General features: G+C 35.4%; 1 protein-coding gene across 3 annotated transcripts in view; it reads right to left on the bottom strand.

Annotated features, from left to right (window-relative positions):
* The window catches only part of NBEA (neurobeachin), a 472840-nt gene that overhangs the window by 28785 nt on the left and 423183 nt on the right, over window positions 1–20872 (bottom strand). For all 3 annotated transcript variants that reach the window (XM_029960860.1, XM_018071249.2, XM_018071252.2), the window contains one exon: window positions 18063–18230. In XM_029960860.1, the coding sequence (XP_029816720.1) occupies window positions 18063–18230 (168 nt within the window). The remainder of the gene's footprint in view (window positions 1–18062; window positions 18231–20872) is intronic.

Below are 20872 nucleotides of genomic sequence, written 5' to 3'. Positions count from 1 at the left end.
CATAGACATAAGAACAGATGTTACAGAGAGATTTCCTAACAGGTCACTGATGTCCACCACTCTTAATGCCCTAGATTGACAGGTATATAATGGAATACCACAAACAAACGTTTGCTGAAAAAGAAACTTATTGCAAAGTCCAGTCAAGTGGCTGAAGGACTTTCAATGGATTGTAGCCCTAGCACATTTGATGCTGTAATTATCCCAGTACAGATGATTTCTTGTTTGTTGACTAATTCAGAGTGAACTTGCAGCCTCCAAGGCACAGAGGGTTTCTTAGGATCTGGTGAGCATCTCAGGTTTTATTAACATCATTTAATGATGAAGTAATTTAAAAGCACAGATGAATTTTATACAAAACCAAAGCATTTGTGTGGGCATATGTGTATATATGTGTACTTTTCCATAATAGTATCACTTTACACACTGTGTAGATGCCTTTACTCATGCAGATATTTTTTATACAGGAGTATAGAAGTCACATAATGGTAGAATTTTCTATTACATTCAGTACTCTAGAACTGATTTGCCTGGTGAGAAGAAGGGAAAGGAATTACACTTGTTTGTGAATTTCTTTTTCAAAATCACAAATACTAATATTAACAATATCAGGCACTGCGTGATATATACTTCCACATATAGTTGACAATTATATTTTCAGAAAAGTAACCTCCATTTTTCTATTTTTTTTCCAAATAATTATCAAGGTTAATTTAATTTTAATTTTCAAAAGAATTCTGTGTTGAAATAAGAGTGTGAATTGTATTTGGCAGCAATACTGAAAAAAACCCCAGATTTCCCTCTCTCACCCTTTATAGCAATCCCTCAAATGATACTTATGGTCTCTCGCAGAAGCAATGAAATGAATTATTAATTTTTTTTTCCATGCAGTCCAGTTTTAATTTACACATTAACTTTCATGTTGTCCAGTCTTAGCAAATTCTGGTTGTTTGGCTGTAAATTCTCCAGCAAATAAACTTTTCTGGCTTTCCCTCTCAGTTCAGGTAGATTTATGGTAGTAATAAGGAGAAGAAAGAGAAGCAGACTACAATAACAAGCTCTCCTGTTTTTTTCAGATTATGAGGAATGGACACTTAAAATATAACTGTCAAAAGCAAGTGGTATTTTACAGCTGAAGATGTGCTGCACTCACATACTCTACGCTTCCATAATTTTAAAACATTTAAGTTAATGTCAAGTCCTTCTGCAATCAGAAACAATGCAGAATCAAGACCTTGATATTCAGGGAATATTGAATACTTTTGCTGGTTTGCACTTACAAGATAACCACCTCTCCTTCACCCCATGGATACTAATGTTATCCTTTTCATTCTAAAACACCATTTGTAAAACTGACACCTCTTAGAAGCATTAAAGAAATTGAACAATGTTTCTTAAAATATACTCATTCAGCTACTGCACTGAGACTGCAGTCTGCACAACACTACTGCTGTGCACAGCTCCAACTGGTATTCCTCTCTGGAGCTCACAATACTTACAAAGGACAAAAAAACCTTGTCAAAACTTAACACAGAAGATAAACATAAGCACACAGAGATAAAGTGACTGGCCCAAGGGTATTCTTAATGCTGCCTCCTATCAGATAACTTGACACAAAATGAAAAGCAGGTACAGAACGGATCTGTGAATAATAATGTAATACATTGATTTGTTTACAAGAGAACTCTGTCTGTATCTGAAATTAAACTGAAAACTGCTAAGTGTACACCACAGTTTTTCTTGAGCTGTAAATCATCAAACTTTAGATTATTTAATGGTATTAAACATTTCATTCTTATTAAACAATTCCTTTTCTCCCATCAGATCTTGAATATTGTGTGCAAAGGACTACTCCAGTCCCTGAGACACACATTCTAGTCACTTTCAAATTTTAATAAAATAAAGTTTCTTCTCATTTTACCTTCAAATGTCCTTTGTGAAGAAATAATATAAGCTTGGAATTCAATGGCTGCCAAATTTAACGCTTTCAAAACAGCAAAATGGCAGTTATATTAGTTTTCTCTTTCTCAATAAGGTGCTGCAGAAAAGCTATTTAGTGAACTGATTTGAGATTCCCTACTGTTTTTAATACACATAAAATGAGATTTGTACTCCAGATACTTCAGGGAGTATCTGTTAGGATATGATCATGTATTCAGAAAGATAAAATAGCTCTTAGCATATTAGTTGATAATAATAGGTCAGAATGAGGAAAGAAAAAAATCTTCAAACTTGCTGGTAATTCAAGGTTTAAAATTAATTGACCTCACACACCGTAATTTGTGCACTCAAAAAGCCACAACTTCATAGTACTTAAGACAACAATAACATTTAACAACAACATAAAGGGATTTATACTACATATTTGCATACATTTTGGTCAAGAAATCAATATATCAAATAATCAAATCTTATGAATAATACTAATCTTAGATACAATGATCAATATTCTCAATGTATATTGCTCAAAGAAAATAAATTATTGGATTCCAATTTTAATTCTTAAAGGCAGACTGTACATTCACAAGGACACTTGGATGCTGCTCTGCAGCCTGGAGGATGAGGCCTTAGTGTCACTTTCCCATTGAATGAAGAGTTTGATGCATCTGCTTTGCTCATTATGTAGTCTACTGAAGTATCTGGGTTTTGTTTCTTAATTCTGGTTGAAATAAATACAAATATGCTATTAAATAGTTCAAGCACTCTATTTCTTTATGTGTAAGAATTATCTTTTAGTGGTCATAGGCAATGTCTCCACCGGCAAGAAGTGTAACTCAGAGCAAAAGAGTTAGTCTTAGGATAGAATAGGACATTCTTTCCAGTTGGAAGGGACCTACAATGATCATCCAGACCAATTGCTGACTGCTGACCAAAAATTAAAGCATGTTCTTAAGGGTATTGTCCAAAAGCATCTTAAACACTGGTAGGTTTGGGGCATCAATGACCTCTCTAGGAAGCACGATCCAGTGTTTGATCATTCTCTTGGTAAAGAAATGCTTTCTATTGTCTAGTTTATCCTTCTCCATATGCAGTTTTGAACCATTCACGTGTCCTGTCACTGTATACCATGCAGAAGAGGAAGTCATGTTTCTCTTGAGGAAGCCATGCTGAAACCATGCCCTAGTTTTCCCCCCAGGCTGGCGCCAGAGAGGTCTGCAGACCCCAACAGTGGCTGTTCTCTGTCAGCTGCACCCCTGGCACACGTGGCTTCTGTGGCTTGGGAGCCAGTTCACACACTCCAAAACTGCTCTGCTGTTTGAATGAAAGCATGGCAAACAGGGATGGCTGGTACATTAACTTCAGAAGCACAGTTCTAATCCAAATGAAAATCCTAGAACTGACTCATCTGAAACATCACAGAAATGAAGACTTTGTCTATCTGACACACCTCTGCAAAAAGGGTAAGCTATGAAGCAGTTTATTTTTAAAATTGTTCTTTAAAAATGCAGGTAAAATCACCAAGGAAAATACTAACGGTCCATTTCATTTGCAAAATTGCCTTTGCTAAGTGAGATGTCCAGTGATTATCATTATTATAATGAAGAAACATTAAAGCATGAGCACTTTCACTATGAGTCATGAAGGGAAGAAAGAAATTCCTAAAAAACAGACTGCACTGCAGATAGTAAGACTAATTTTATTCTTATGTGAAGTGTCCTTGTTTTATTCATCTTCACTAATTACTACCACAGTCAGGTAGACTTTCTAAAATATTTATTATCTGAGTTTCTCTATGTTTTTATTGTGCTTTTTTTGCATATTCAGGCTTTTTATTGCTAATTCCTGTAATCCTGGTGTGTTTTATTCTTTGTTACCACATTCAGGTTTTTCTATAATCCCTTTTCCCCTGTGCATAGGGACTGAGTCTAACGAAGAGCAAAAATCTGCAGGAATTTGAGAAATATGTACCACAGCAATAGTCATCCAACTCTGCCTTTCCTATAAGTTTACTTAATTTTTTCATCCAAGTAAACAGAGGAATTCTTTATGTGCTCTTCCACACATGCACCCAGCACACTCAACAGCCCCCAACACTGTCTTCTCCATAGCACATATGATTGACAGCCCTTTAGTGGGTAACATAAACAACTTGAAATGTTTTTGTTTTGTACCAGTGGTGTGAGATACTGCTTTTTTCTTTGCATCTATAGATGTTAAGCAGCATTGGTATCTTCAGGACTTTTGATAAGTTAGATTAAGAATATCGAATTCCATTTCATTACTGTATGCTTGGAGGAAAGAAGTGCTGTAGTTTAAACAAAAGCAATGACTCAACTATTCTGGAGGATTCAATACAGTTGGTTATTTAATCAGAATGCTCAAGGAACTGCAAGATCCACTAAAAGGGCACCAAAATGGATTTTCTCCACAGGTCACTACTTTATTAATTCAGCAGTGGAGAAAGAGGCATCCTTAAGCTCCTTCCCCTCACAGAATGTATCTCTCTGGATCCAGTGTGCAATTAAATGCCTCCCTAGTAGAACACCAACTGCTCAGAGCTGACCTTCAGCTTCCTCCCAGAATGTCCAACCCTGCACTTCTTCCTCATTCCCCTGTGAAAGGAGAGAGTACTATGAAAGGAATGGGAATGTGAAAGGTAAGATCTCCCATTCTTTTTAAAAGCATGAGTCACATTGGTGATTTTGTTTGTCTCAGGGACTGCTGCCTATTAACTTTCACATTTACCTCATTAAGCTAATTGTGATACCCTGTTCTCCCCTCTTTCACCCTTATAGCTCTCTCATCCTTGCCCCTGGTAGTCCAACATGCCACTCATGATAAAAAGTATTTTAAACACTCTGCCAGCTTAAGCAAGCATTTGGTTAATGGACTGTAAATGGGAAATAAATTCAATACATCTCACAAACAGAAACAGAGAGGGTGAAGCAAAAATACCACAAAGAGAGACTTCCTCCAGCCAGGGTAGGTTTAGCTGAGAGTGTTCTTTACTCTTTCAGGAATACCCTCATGAGCAAGATTCCCATGTGCCTGAGCACAAATGCTTCCTTTTCGTCTCTAGCAGCCATTCCCCGGAATGGGTCTTGCACTCAGACCATGGTAATTTCACTGCCTTTTCTTCCCTGCTGTTTGCCTATATACAAGGCAGACAAGGAGCATCCCTTTGCTTTAAAGTCCATGCTCTGCAAAACTCTAAACATAGCCCAGAACTGAAGTCATATATTTATTTATAATTTTGTTTAAAAATACATTCAAAAATTATTTTTTTCTCTTTTGTATAGTCTAGACTAGACTATTTCAATTGGAATGGACCTACAACAATCATTTAGTCCAGTTGTCTGACCACTTCTGGGCTGACCAAAGGATTAAGCATGTTGTTGAGGGCATTGTCCAAATGCCTCTTAAACACTGTTGCAGTGTTTGACCACCCATTCAGTAAAGAAAAGCTTCCTAATGTTAAGTCAAAACTTCCCCTGGCACAGCTTTGAACCATTTCCATGTGTCCCTGAATACCAGAGAGAAGAGCTCAGCACCTCCCTCTCCACTTCCTCTCCTCAGGTAGCTTCAGAAAGTAATGATGTCACCCTTCATATAAAGAACATTTTATTTTTCCAGTTTTATGCCATTATTTCTTCAGTTGAACTATTGTATTTCTTATGTTCATGTTTGTAATTATTCCTGTACCATAAAGATTGGTAACATTTACTGAAACTCTTGTGTTCACTGATGTCATGCCAAATGAAATCATTGCTCTGTCATCATACTTCCAAATCTGCATTAAGTTTATAGAAGAAAACGTTGCTTTCTTTGATCATTAAGTTACTGAGTACAAACATCAGAAAATATTTTACTGTTAAATTGCTTTTGTGAGAGATGTAATAGCATGATGCAATAATTCATCAAATATGTAACTTAATGACATAACTAGTCAAGGTTTTGAAATCTGGGCAATCAGGATTTTTTAGTTTTAGATAACTTGTAATTGTCCTTAAATCATTTCCCTATTGTTGCATAATGAGCACCCTCAGAAACAAGGATTTCCATCTTTTCTGAAGTCATTCCCCCATTTCTTTTAAAACAAGAATTTTTGTTGTTGTTTTGGGATTATAAATATTTAAAGTGACTGGCTGAAATAACTTCTCATTACCTAAACTCTATCTATATAAGGAAAGACTTCCATATCCTCTTCATTATTCAGATACCAACCCTTATGGTCAGATTCGAAACACTACATGGACAAAAGCTCTATGTGATTTATTGGGTGAGAGGCCTATCTAGATGATCTTTCCCATGTGGTGTTTAGGTCTATGGAACAAACTTCTCTTTGACATCTTGATTCTGCAATGTAAATTGCTAAAATGTACACCTGTAACATACAATTTCCCCATTGATACTACCCTTTTGTACTACTCCTTTACATGATGGTAATCAAAGCCTAACAGCATACAGAATTGCAGATGTATTTGCAAACCAAGCCAAACCAGCTTCATTTCCCCAATGTGACTCCTGTTGTATAAATCCTGTTACTAAAGAGAAATTCTTCACTCTAAGGCCTTAGTAATACCTTACTCAGAACATCATCTTCTGTTCTGGCCAAACTGTTCCTTTCTTCTTGAGTTTCTGTCACCAGTTTCAAGTTTCAAGAAATTCAAGTTCTTGTTATTACCAAAATTCCTCTTGAAGCTATTCTTGCCTGCACCTTTCTGTCTTCATTATTTTTAAAAAATTTACGATTACAGTCTTAGGTTATACATATCTCGTACTTCTTGTCATTCCCACTCAAGAGTTTTTGCTTTTAAGCCAAGTGTTTCCTTTCCTCTGCCTTATGTCACCCTTTAACTAATTTATTTTTCTCTTTTGCATATGAAATACAAGCCAGGATGATGAATCTTAATTTGAGTTTTTAGATCTTTGGGATGGATTTTTTTTTTTGAAACAGAGTAAACTTATGAAACAAATACTATTTTCTCAAAAGGCTGCTAGGATTCCAAGTGCATTATCCCTAAAATGAAAAGTTATTTCAAGGCTTTTCTAAAGCATAGATAAATTTGTTACATTTTCTTGGTAAAAATAAAAAATTTTCTGAATTTTTAAATGCAGATTCTCTTCTGACTGGAACCACTACACATTCTCAAAGTCTACAAAAGGGAAAACAAAAAACAAAACATGTATGAAAACTGTCGTTAGCATCCCTTAGTTGGCAGTCATTAAAATTTACAGGCATTTAAAAAAACCCAAAAACACTGCTTCTGTCTGGGATGCTGCAATTGTTTCCACATGTGAAAAGTAGTGTGTGACAGCCAGAGAGCCTGAAGTTCCAGTTGTGCCAGGCTAAAAATTGCCAGTAGTATTTTTCAATATACCATCAACTGCATTTAGAAACCTGCTGAATTTTACAAGTCAAAAGTATATAAAATAAAGAGAGTTTGGTTTTGTTTAGAAATGCTTAACTAGATTATATTATAGAATATCTCAATGAATTCACTAATTAAAAAATAAGTCCCAAAGGTCAACACTAGAAAATCCCATAAAGCTTTGGGAAGGCTGTAAACATAATTTCTCTGCATTAACAACAATACCAAGAGCTATCTGTTCCTGTGGTAATTCCTTCACTTCTATAAGGCTCCCAATGACTGCATTTCTAACCTTTTCCAATCCTTTTCCTTTCTTCTCCTTTTCAACAAAAGCTCCAAATGTTGTTTCTGTCCTTTTCCTCTCATTGTTGTTCATCTGGCCTCTCATACTCCCTCCCTCAAGAGACGGGAATCGTGTAAGTACTCATCTTCCGATGCAATTCCATTTTCCCTCGTTCATCCCTCATTACTTCTCTTCATCAGATGGAGAAGCTGCTCACCCTGACCTGTTAAACACTACAGCACATGCAGGGCTTTATTCTGGGCAAAAATTGATACTACTTTTGGTTTTCTTACTATTCAAAAAGAATTTTAAAATTATTTCCAACTCACACCGCACAGATCCATCATCATTTATACTAACCAGAATGCTGAGCTGAAAGCAGAAGCTAGTTATTCTGCGGCAATGAAGACAGTTGTATTCTACATTTATAGTCCTACAATAATAAAGCCCCAGATGCTGTGCAGGAGTAAAAATGCTACAAAACAGAGAAGGTACTTGTTAAAAATCTCTTGTTATTTTCCTCTCCATCGAGGTAGAAGAAAGAAACTTCTACTGTTCATGAAGATCTCCTGGGGAAAGAGACATAGAGAAAACTCCAGTCTGGACAAAACAGCAAAACTGAGCACCTCTGTCCTTATTCTACAGCCTGGTCTGGCAAGCAGAAGCAGTCAGCCTGACTTCCACTCACAGCTCTCAACAGGCCAACACACCAAGTGAAAAAAACAGTGGTATTTTGGAGGAAACTTTGGCACTGAATATTTCTGAAGGACCCCTGACTTCAAGCTGGGTGACTAAATGGCTTGTGACTTCTAGCAATGAAAGGTCACAGAGAGCACAAAGAGACTGGCTTTGCTGGTTCCCATGTTGCTGCCAGAAGAAAAGAAAAAACTACAAGTACCCTACACTTGTTAAGTGCTTGGGAAGTAACTGGGAGTGAAGACAAGGAAGTAGCATTGGGCTACTTTCCATGGTTTTCAGGGATGCTGATGTCATCTGAATTGTGCACTGCCTCTAATTTTACTCTGTGCTGATAGAAGGGAGAACTTGTTGGGGACCTTGTCAGGTTTAATACTATTTATTACCTCTCCTTGTCTTTGGTTTTGTTTAAGAGACTGCATATGTTTTTAAATGTCATTTTTAGGAGCACAGAGTCCTTTAGGTATAGGTATCTGATTCCTAAAAATGCAACAGTAATATCAGCAGGAGTTTTCACTGAAACTTTGAAACTTTGACCACAAATTTTAAACCTATTGACTTTAGCCTAATTAAGTCATCAAAGGACCAACCACTCAGATGGCGGGTCTTAAACAATGAAGACCACAGAAGAGCTGGCTGTCTGGAAAAAATTCCATTCATGATGTATCAATTAAAAAAATATCTACATTAACCATTAATTTTTCAGAAATTAAAAATTTATAAAGATAATCATGAATTAAAACAAATGCAATTACTTACAATAGAACTTAATGTAATCATAAGAGGCACAGACTAATGGAGTTACTGAAAAAGCAGTTGTGTTCATATCATGCTTACAGCTATCATCATAACAGAATGTAACAGAATAAAAGATTCATATGAAAACATCACAATTTTTCTATCTGCCTACATTGACTGTTATTTTCCATCCAACTCTTGAAGTCCTGTTCCTAAATCAGCCTTCTCCGTCCTCTTATCACTAGGATGCTCTCTCTCTGAGATCTTTTTGGTAAAGCAGCACAAAAAATAACACACTGTGTTCATGAGGAATTTCAACCAAAACATGAGAGAAAGGTGCTCTACTAGCAACTTTTCATACCCTGTGGCAATTTGACCAGTAGATGAGAAGGATTCAAATAATCATAAGCAGGTAGTCTTTTAAACTACTGGGACAGTGACACCTTTTGATGTAGAAATAAATAAATGAAAGTATAGGATTTAGCCTAGAGAATCTAATTGTTGTGGAAAATAAATGTTATTAATAGCTCAGATAATGAGTAACCTTTGCTGCCAGTAGAATAACTTACACATGTTTCAGAAAGCCATTGTGCAGAACATACACATCACATTTCTACTTATTTTTACAATTAAGAACTTCCCCTGTAGGAAAACACAAAAGAAAATGAGGTAAACAGCGAGGCAAACTGCAGAACAGGTCTTCTGAAAGCTTGGCAGTAATAAAAGAGAAAAGGGTACTTAATCACTAAAGCATGCAATTTAGCTATGATGTTTTTTGCTCTGGTTTATTATTGAAATAAAACACAATGACTGAAGACATTTTTAATGCTTGGAAAGTAGGACAGGCTCAGTAAACCAAAGTATCTAGTATATGCATTTTGTTCTTCTTTTATAAATATAAAATCATACAAAATTAAAAATGTGACTTTATGTTCTACTTCTGCTTTGACCAAAAAAATAGCAAAACCCTTGAGTAAAATCTTTCCTTGTTAATGAAATAAAATTAAGTAAAGAATGTGGCAATATAAAGTTAGTGGTTTTCGTTTTTCATCAGAACAGAAAGTAAATGCTGGCTTATCTCTCTGCTCTCAGCCTGATCTTTCTATCACAAATCATTTGCCTTGCTCCCACTTCAAGAAGGTGCACTGAGATTTTGAAAGCACACATACTTCACTACAAATTGTAGTTATGATGAGGATCCAACCATCTGCCAACTTTCAATTTATCCACTGCAGGACACAAGATCTATTTCAGAGAACAGGCAAGCCTTCAAAACTTACAACTGAAAAAGGACTGACAGAGAAGTAGGTAAAACATACATACTGAAAGCTGTCACACAGAGTATTCATCAGGTTTCAGTGTATATTAGAAGTTCAGTTTTGGAACAAGGTTATACTGTTACATTTAAAATAAATGTTCTCAGTTATTTGCAGGGTTTAGGTTATAAAGAAATAATTTTGTTTGGATTATTTCCCAGAACACATTCTTCAAAACTTCACTTTGTTCTTGACATAAATTGAAAACAATAATATAGATATGCTGTATACAGGCTTCGAAGTGACATTAAAGAGGCACATTATCAATATGTTTAAAACATTTAGAAAGCTCAGCTTTGCATCTTTCTAAGTGAATGACTAGATACTTAGACTTAGTAATATCTGTTCCAATAAACTACTGTGTGGGAAATGTTTTGAATAATAGTTAATTTATACTGAGGTAGTGACAGCATAATATAACTGAAATCTGTGCTAATAGGAAAAAAGAAGCCCCTTCCAGCTATTTCTGCTGCAATCAGATGCAGCAATTTTCACCCCATCTCTCTCTTTCGCATAAAATATCACTTTCAGTCTATGTGAAAATGCTTGTTGCTAATTTTAAAAATCAATAATTGCTACCTGTCATCCATATGGAGAAAACCGAAAAACCCCAGACAATAAAGAAGAAATTTTCATGTACAAAACTGATATATATTTCTTTTATATATTTCAGCAATAAAAGAAAGTAATTGCAGTTAATGTTTTTTTCATATAGGCAAAACACTAAACTCAGTTTGGGTAAGACTCTGGGATTTAAAATGCATACAAAATTTCTAACGTAGATGAGAATGGGCCAAACAATTTATTCCAAATAATACTTCAAGTGGGTTGAAGTATTAGAATATATTTTCCAGGGCTATGGGTCACTTAAAATTCACCCTAGTATTCCTCTGATGAATGAATGAATAGGTTGATTGAAGTCTCATCAGCTAAATAAGTTGTCATCAGTTCTTTGGTTTGAATGGTCGGTGTAAAGTTGGTGATGTGCATTGAGTGGCAGTGCTTAGCTCTATCTGAATGCTGAACTTTTTAATTGCAAGTACAATAAATAATAAACAAATCCCAAAACTAATATGCCATTTTGGACAAAACCCCCACCTGTATGCCACAATTTTTTTTTGCTTTCACGAATTGTGTCCTTTCTTGATTATGAAAAGATTCTTAATTCCCATAAACATATAACAGCATGATCCAGGAATGGTCATAGACTCAGAACATCACAGATTCTCTAAAATACTGACTAACTGACCATCTCTAATACATTCATTAGCTGGAGATATTGTGATAAAGCATTAATCTAACTGTGGATAATTGCTTTAAGCAATTGTAGAAGGATATTTTCAGATTGGAGTCCTATAGATCAGATCATGATTTCTGACTCCTTGTTGTAAATGGCTTGTGTTACTCAGGGTAGGTGCTCCCAAAAAGTTATTTCATAGTTAAATTGGATGCATAATTAAAATGTTTCAGTTATTCTGAAGTAAGCACCTTCTGAAAGCCCTTTCCTCTGAACAACAAACAGATAAAAGTGCATACATTAAAATCCAAATAAAAGCCTATACATTGGGAAATTACTGCATGGTAACTGACTTCATGCAATTTATATAATTCCTTATTGAATATTCTAATTTAAAGTGTCTTTTCCTGTATTCATTGTCTTTTGCAGGAATCTTTACCTACAAAAATAAATATCTTACCCTCAAAAAGTCCCTGTGTTTTTCTTGTTGATCTACAGAGAACTATCATAACAAAGTGACAGCAAGTAAAAATTATTCCTTTCCCATTTAGTGAAGAGGATATTGATCTCTGAAACTCACTGTTATATCCCTAGCTGTTCCAAGAGTGAAACATAAAAATTCCACTAGTTTTCTGTTGATAATCTCTTAATGCATACAAAACACACTCACAGGCCAAAAATAGTATAACATAATCACTTTTTTTTCCCCCAAATCAGTATAAATTTGGAAAAAAATCCTTATTCTGTATGTTATGTCTGGGAAGAACAGTATTTGGGAATGAAGGAGATGTAGATTTCTTGACAAAAATCAATAGAATGCAAGTACACATTTCTAAGAGAAGAAAAGAGTCCTTGGCATATAGGAAAATAATTTCTACTTTAATGACAGTTTTTACTCAAATACCTTCAATTAACTTTGAAAAAAGTAGGCATTGATACTACATGCAGCTTCCTACTAATTTCACCACTATCCATATTCATGCCTAAGCAGAAAGGAAGGAAAGACCATCCCTTGTATGGAGGCAATTAAGTACAAGTGAACATGTTAAGTGGCCAGTGCTGTGGGTACAATTCAATCAAGCAGATCCATAGGGGTGGTTTTGATATTCTTGTCACATCAAAGAAACGGCTCCCAGAAGAAAAAGATCTTAACGAGTTAAAAATGAAATCTGAATAAATAAAAATAACTGTGAGCGAAAGAAAGAACGAGTACATGGTGGCAAGGGCTGGTGCTACCTTGAAAGTGTTATATTGTGCTATTAGAATGGCATGTTAATTTTTTCCTCATAAATTTGCCAGGTTCAGTCACCAGGGAAAGGCTAGCATTCCAGTTCCTTTTGTTAAAGATATATCTATCTTACTGAGTCTTGACAGCCCTATCATGTCAGCCCTCTGTAGTAGTAAAAAGTGTTTCAGCAAGGAGGGGGAAAAAAAAGAAAGGAAAAAAAAAAGTGAAAACTGATGTGATCTACTCTGCTTCCTGTGGGCATATTTCACTATAGCAGATCCAGAGGGATGCTTTGTTATTCCTGTCAGATCAAAGAAAGAGATAACAGAGGGAAATATAAGAGGAAAAATATAACCCAGAAATGAGGGTAGCTGAAAAACATTGCATCTACTTCTTCATTATGACTTTTCAAATTATTTAAATATGCTAAATATCAAGTCACCACCAAAGAAATAAATATTGCATGGGCCATATGCTCTGTTAGCTGCCAGAAAAACTGTTCTACTAGGATTAGTTTACGGGCACAGCAACTGCCTGTCAAACACTAGTAATTTTAATCATTTTTCAATTTGCTGTGTGAGTTGTGAGTATGCTCAGGTATTTTGACAGGTGGCTGCTCAGAAAAATATCTGAGCCCACTAGCTTCACACTGCCTTGCTTTCCTACTCACACGCAATTCCTGCCAGACTGGGGGGATACAAGTGTTTGGTGAAGATGCAGCAGTCACAGGGAAGTCGCTGTAAGCTGGATTTTGCAACTTAACACAAAGATGACACCAAGTTAGTCTAAAGTCTAGGGCAACCCAAAAGCTGAAAAGGTTTTTCAAAATATTTCTAATCACAAACTAGGTGAAAGTCTAAAAAAGAAATAAACAGAGATCTGGCTATGATTTAAAAATAAACAAACAAACAAAAACCCAAAAAAACTAATCAGAAAAACTGAAATAGTATTTTTCTTCAACTAAATGTGCTTTCAGTACTACATGTGATTAGCCTTGTATGCACTAAAGTGCCCATTTTTTTGTATTTAATCTATAAGGTATTAAATTAAGGTAGTAATAAGCAAAAATAATTTTAACTCATCTGTTTCATTTTCTAATGACCAGAATGGCTTTGTTTTTCCCTTTCAGCCACAACACTTTGTGTCATACAAGGTTCTAACTTGAAAAAAACACATCTCTAGGATTTTTGAAGGCCCAGATTTCCAGGTGTTTGGAGAAAAAATGAGGCTCCTAAAATCTATAGACATTCTGGAAGAAAACAGAGGAGGAACTGTATTTCACCAAAGAAGTGGACCAGTAGCACTGGAGCATCACAAATAAACCACATTTCCTATGTTGTTCTTTATACATTAGCATTCTCAGCATCAATCCCCTGAAGTCAGCCAAGTCTGTCCAGAGGAAAGGATTTGGATTATGATGTAAACTAACAGTAAAGACAATTCCAAATAACATCTAATGTCCAATATAACTACTGTTTACATATTAAAAAGAGATACAGACTTTGTACCATGGATGTTCTGTCATGTTTCTCCACAGGAGAGGACTGTCATGGTAAAGTTCATTATCAATTACTGCCTTACGAGTACAAGATGAGTTAAGCTGTCATAATTTTCTCAGCTAGAAATCCTGTGCTGTCAAACAGTGTCAATTTTTAATCTGACAAAAGGAAGAAAATTATCTGTTATTTTGACCTCTAATTTCTTGACATTTTAATGTTGTAATTGCTGTGGTTAGTGCTGCATCCATTATTCCACCTATCAAATAAGAATGAATCAATATCCTTAAGCTGTTCTTCAAGCTTTCACCTCACTGCTTTTACTTTCAAAAGGAAAGAATTTAGCAATAGAATAACATAGGTTGAAATAAAAAAAATATAATTTGGGGCCTGGAAAATGTTTGTTACACATTTTTTTCCCTCCTCATTACAATATGAAAACCATTTTGCAATGGGCAGACTAAGAGAGACCATTAGAACTGATAGAACTGGAGAACTTCCCAATTTCTAATCATAAAAGATCAAACCCATAAAATTCAATTTTATACATTCTGTGGAGCATGTAAATCAGGACTTTCATGTTGCTCTCATGGCTACTTGAGATAAATTATGATCAAGTATTTTTTGTGGTATCAGAAAATTACAAAGTTGTTTGAAAAATCAAAATCAGTATGTTGAAATGAAATCAGCTTATTTTACCCATCCAGCTCTTAAGTTGCCAAAGAGTTATTACAGAAGCAGATGTATGTGATTTTATAGACTGTAGTAATCTAAAACTTAATTCTATCCAGCATTCTGGTTTCAACCACTGGGAATTTTCAAAATGTAAAAAGAAGAAAGCAAGTCAGATGCAAAGTCTTCTACTGAATAGGTTGAAAGAGAGAAAAAGCACAGGATGGCCATTTTTCCACTGTTAAACAGTAGAGAGTTCTTGGAGGTCTTCCAATGCATGTGAGAAAGAGGCAAGGAATGGCAGGGATAAGTTGTTCCACCATTGAATACTTTTTTTCTAGTTAGATGGCTACTGAAGTGACCTCTTTAACATTCTTCACAGAAAGCTAAGAACATATTCCTTAGTGGTTAAGTGAGATGCTTGAGCAAAGGGTGAAAATGAAAACACCATGGTATAGCATAAACAGGTCATGGTGCCCTGCCAGTTTAAATTATGTCTTTCAATCAGCTCAGACCTAAATGGGATGTTTGGTTTTTTTTTTGTTTGGAGACTTATTTCACTGGATAGATTCTGCTGGGACTCAGCTCAATATGAAATTAGTTACGGTCACAGTTTGAAGAGGTTACTGCCATGCTTGAGCCCATTGGCCTGATAATGGCTCCTGACAATAAGGTTGTATTGATTGGCACATTTTACCACCATTTATTGAGAACATTGCCATCTTCCATGAGACAAAACCAAAATATTTCAGTTTGTTTACAAAATAAACATCAAGAGCACTTGGATACTGAGACATGCATTTTTCTGGATAACTGCAGAGTACAATCAATGTTAAATTGCAGTGTTTCTAAATTAAGATGCCAGACATCACCACCTACCACTGTAAAATATGATAAACAATTGTTATCACTACTTTTAAGGATGCTAGTATTCTATCCTTACATTTCTGCATTTATAAGGGGTCTTCAGAGGCTTTTAAAATATCTTTTTGCTTTTAATTTATTTTCTGGAATATCTACAAAAAGCCAAAATAAAGTAAAACAAATCCAAACAAAAGCAAAACAAACAACAACAAAAAAGCCAAGAAAACAATATATATATTTGTAACAGAAACATGACATCCAAATATATGGTCCACTAGATCATCAAGATGTCAAATGCTTTATTACTGGCCAGAGAATGTCTGCTAGTTTTATAAACAGCGCCCAGGAAAACAGAAGGCAGGCCTAAATCTGTCTATATTTACACATGTACTGTTAATCCTGATTAGAAATGAATAAAAAGTATTTTTTAAGTCTTCTTATGACAAAGCACAAATCAACAATGCCTGAGATCTCTAGCAGGAGAAAGCACACTATTTTTAAATGGATGCATACTACTTTTTATCTATATATAACAAAAATTAGAAGGATTCATTTTTTCCTGGACTTGTTGCCTTCTCATTGCTAACAATGAATTTTATTTACAAATCCAACTTGTGGCAATGAAGATAAAGTTAAATAGCCCAAGAAGAGGTTTATATGTTATTGACTGAAAGGGCATGGGTTAGATGTACAAGTGAGTGAACAAAAACATCTCCATTAATTTTTTTAAATTTCTGATGACAAGTTATGCATGTAAGTAGAGTCACAGGAGAGCTAAAGAGTCTCATCATGTAATAAGATGTTAAATAAGGTGAATAGACAAATAGACCTCAATCCCACAAGCTGCCCTGTGGGAGAAGGCCTTTAAAGTCAAGACACAGGAGTCTGCCCATGCAAATCAGAACCTTAAGCCGTGAAAATCCCTTGTGTTCATGGTGCTTGACACCTGTTTTATACTTTAAAAAGCATTGCTTCTTTGTATCTCTAGAAAAGCATGACTCTTTTCATGCTCAACGTTTTAAATTCAGAAAACTATTACGTACATATCAACATTAAATATGTGAGGCAAGTGGAATCAAAGTAACTCGAGTCATTCTTAAAACTAAGCAAATATTAATTGCTTAGAAAATCTAAACTTTGCAATGCATAGAGTGAAAATCCAGCTCTAGGAAGCCAGGGGTCTGAATGGTTATTTATTTCCACTCCTAAAAAAGCATCAAATGCAACAGGATGCAGCAACACACTGCTAAAAACCAACATGACAAACCCCAACAGTTAGCTGAATATGAATGGTTTCTCAAATCTATTTCTCTCTGAAATCTCTAGATTTCTGTCTCCAAGACTGGAAAACAAACAAACAAACAAACAAAACCTCATTGCCTGGCAATGTATAAATTATTACTGTTTTGCATACAGCAGATGGCAGCTATCTGGGGGAATGGAAGACTGTGTGTAGAGCTTCATCACAGCAGTACTCATCTAGCAGCTGTTGCTTCTTCACACTTTGCACAAAATTTCAATTGTTTTAGTCAACAAATGGATGGTATTAGAAAATCATCATTCAAACTAATAGTCTTACTAAAAACAAATACACTCACTGGAAGGAAACATGTATCAGGATATCTATAACAATTTTTAAAAAAAATTACCAATTAATTTAAAATACTTGTATATATATACACATATATATATTTTACGCATACATATATACAAACATAAATACTTGTATGCACAAAAAATAGCAAACATTTTCTGTTTAGGTAACAGTTTAATTATACTTTATGTGATTAAAACAAAAGTAATCTGAATATTTGCTGTTGTAAATCTAGCAAATATATTCTTTCTCAGACACATATTTTCACCAACATCGTCTGACTGAAAAGGTTAAATTTTTTTTCCCTATGACAATGATGCAGTTTTTTCTTTCAGTTTTTCAGTTCTACTAAGTGAACTTAACAAAAGTATATGATAAAAAGTAGCAGACTATATATTGCAGAATGTGCATTGCATTACAATTTCCCACATCATAACTGCCTATTAAATATATTAGGGACATCTGTTTTATTGCTAGTTTATTCAAACTTGCTTCTGAAGTCGCCTAGGAACTAAATTCTGAATCAAGTCACACACCAATTTTCTCCAGCAGTGAAAGATGGAAGAAGTACCATTTCTTGTGAGATGACAACAGTTTTTAGAATGAAACAGCAGTAAACACCTACCTCCCTGAGGACAGGATCAGTGATACTGTCCAGGTTCACAGAGCCTTCATATGTTAGGTAGTGGAAAACATTGAGTGCACGCACTGCTTCTGGTCCTCGTTGCTTGTAGCCAAATATAAGGTCAATCCACTGATGAAGTTGACATGATACAAACTCACTTTCCAGGGCCTGCAAGTGAAATTCAGGGTTAGGAAGTAACTGAGAAAACATAATGGGTATTGTTAAATTTTCTGTTCAGGCTTATTTTATACATTTGAAATCCTTCAAACATTAAAAATTGTAACTGGATATATTGAGAGAAGGACTAAAAGGATATTCTCTTTTCCTTCATTTTATATCATGTTTCTTCTTAGCTACTGGGTTTCTCCCAACTGCAAGGGTTTTAATTATAAATTTTTGGGCTCGTCAAGTAAGTTACATAATTTTTCAAAATAACCTAATGGAAGTGGGAAAAACATTCAAAAAACCAATCTTCCAACTCATTTTCTAACTAGTTCAATTAGCCTTAAATCTCAAATGAAAATTTGACAATTAAAAAGCTGTATCAGGAAAATGAGGTTCTGAACTCCATGTGCACCTTGTGACTAGTTTCTCAAAGGAGAAATCAATCACAATTTTCCCACTCATTTCTGATATTAGGTTGGTTCACTACAGAAAACAGAAGCCATGACCAGCTAGTTTAAAAATGGGTTCAAGGATTGCTATTCCTTTGCTCAGCATGTGGAAAGAGATTAATTCTAGACAGAGGAAATGATGATAGTATTACTCTTGAGCCTGATCCAATCCATATGCCTTTATCAGACACAACTGGCAACTTTAGTAGATATCATTGCCTGGAGTTTTAGAAAGCTGAAGGCATTACACAGTTTCTCTTTACCCCTCTACCAGACTACCTGTCCTATTTTTCCATGAGTCTGTACCTTGATTCACAAATCATTCTCCTATAAAGACTCATTGCGTATTTAAGATAGCATTCTGGCACACTCATTCCTTTATTCCTAATGCTACCTTCAAATACAAACAGTGATAAACAGGAACAGGTATTTAGATAAAGATTTATAGTTCATTGATGAAGTTTTTATACATGTCCTTGCCCAAACTCCATCACAGTCCCAATTTTGAACAGTGTCATATGCCTAGTTCCCTTTGATGAGAACAAGTGCAGTTCAATTCTCAAATTTGGGAATTAATTTTTCATTAGTTTATTAGAAAATAATAAAAGAAAATACAGAATCACAGAATGGCTTAGTTTGGAAGGGACATCTCGAAATAACCTGGTCCAAACCCTCTGCTCCAGCAGGGCCACCTAGAGCAGGTTGCCCAGGACTGTACCCAGATGTCTTTTTAATATCTCCAAGGATGGAGACTTCACAACCTCCCTGTGCCAATGCTCTCCATCACCCTCAGAGTGAAAAATATGTTTCCTGATGTTCAGAGGGAACTTCTTGTTTCAATTTGTGCCCATTGCCTCATGTCCTGTCACTGGGCACCACTGAAGAAGATCCTGATTTGCTCTGCTGAAAAAATACCAGCCTTAGTACAATTCATTATGTAAACATCTATGTCAACCTTACTACTACTCACTGCATACAGGCAGAGCTGAAAGTAACCCTGTACGTTACCTAACACTTTTCATTCTCAAAGACTGTGGGGTTTTTTCCTTCCCCTGAGAAATCCTAATTCCTCCATTGTTTTTATCACAGTGCCACTACTAAGCACAAACACTACCCAGCTATGATAGTTTCACGTCTGCCCAAGGAAAGTTCAGATTCTTCACGGAGATAAATGTTGGGAAAAGATTATCCATTTTGTTCATTTACATCAAAAGGAGGCTGCTTCCAAAACAATCATTGGTCACTGTAGGACCCTGCCGTTCACTGCTTACAGGCAGCTGCCCCCTGCCCGCCCTCTGCCCCCAGGAACAGCCTCAGATAGGGTAAATCACGTGGGGCTGGCTTGCTGGGTACCGCATGCGATCGTTCCTCAGATATTTTCCCTGTAATGATCATCGTGGAAGAGGAATTCTCTGTGCTTTGGTGGAAAACTGGACCCTTTTCTGTCAAAACTGGGGACTATTATTTCTGAGGAAAATGGATGGGAACGCTCCGGCTTAAAAGCTGACATGTGGTTCAGTTTTAAAGGGCTTAAGTTCAACATACTGTAAAAAGCTTTAAAGAAATGTTGCAGACAACCATAGAAAGTTTTGTTGTTTCTTTTTTCAAAATCAGAAGTCACCACATGCATATCGTGAGTGATATTATTTAAATAGGATTAATGTTGCTTAATACTAAACACGAAATACTATTAAACTAATACTATTTGGTTTCAAAGTATGACTGCCAATAAATAATTAAAAAATGCCAAATCCTTAACTATGTTACACCGTGTGTGTACAACATGATGCAGTCAGCAACTACATCATCCCATATAATCTTTTTCACTGGACTTTTACCTCAATTAGAGTGCAGGATGCTAGCATGCAAGGATAAAATTAAGTATGCCACAGTCACCACAAATAAAGCATTTCCTTACTTTTAAATGCTTAATTTTTAATGTTCCTTTTGTATGTAATGTTCCTAAATCCTTTAAGAATTTAGGATTTAAAGTCTGTTATCTTTCCAGCATCTATCTCAAATCAACTTACGGTGAGCAGCCTAACTGTTCTCTTGAGCATCTGAACTCTGCATATTTAAAGTCTCTTTCCATCTGTATCTATAATTTATTTATTAAGAAGTAACTACAAAAAATTATTAGGCATTTCCTTTGCTCAAAAATAGCATTGTTACTTCTAGAATATAGCATTACTACTT

This window comes from Manacus vitellinus, unplaced genomic scaffold (genome assembly GCF_001715985.3).
Source record: "Manacus vitellinus isolate BGI_N305 unplaced genomic scaffold, ASM171598v3 scaffold_2_pilon, whole genome shotgun sequence".
In the NCBI taxonomy this organism is placed as follows: domain Eukaryota; kingdom Metazoa; phylum Chordata; class Aves; order Passeriformes; family Pipridae; genus Manacus; species Manacus vitellinus.
The sequence above is the reverse complement of the archived record's forward strand: the minus strand, read 5'-3'. Positions and strand labels throughout refer to the sequence as shown.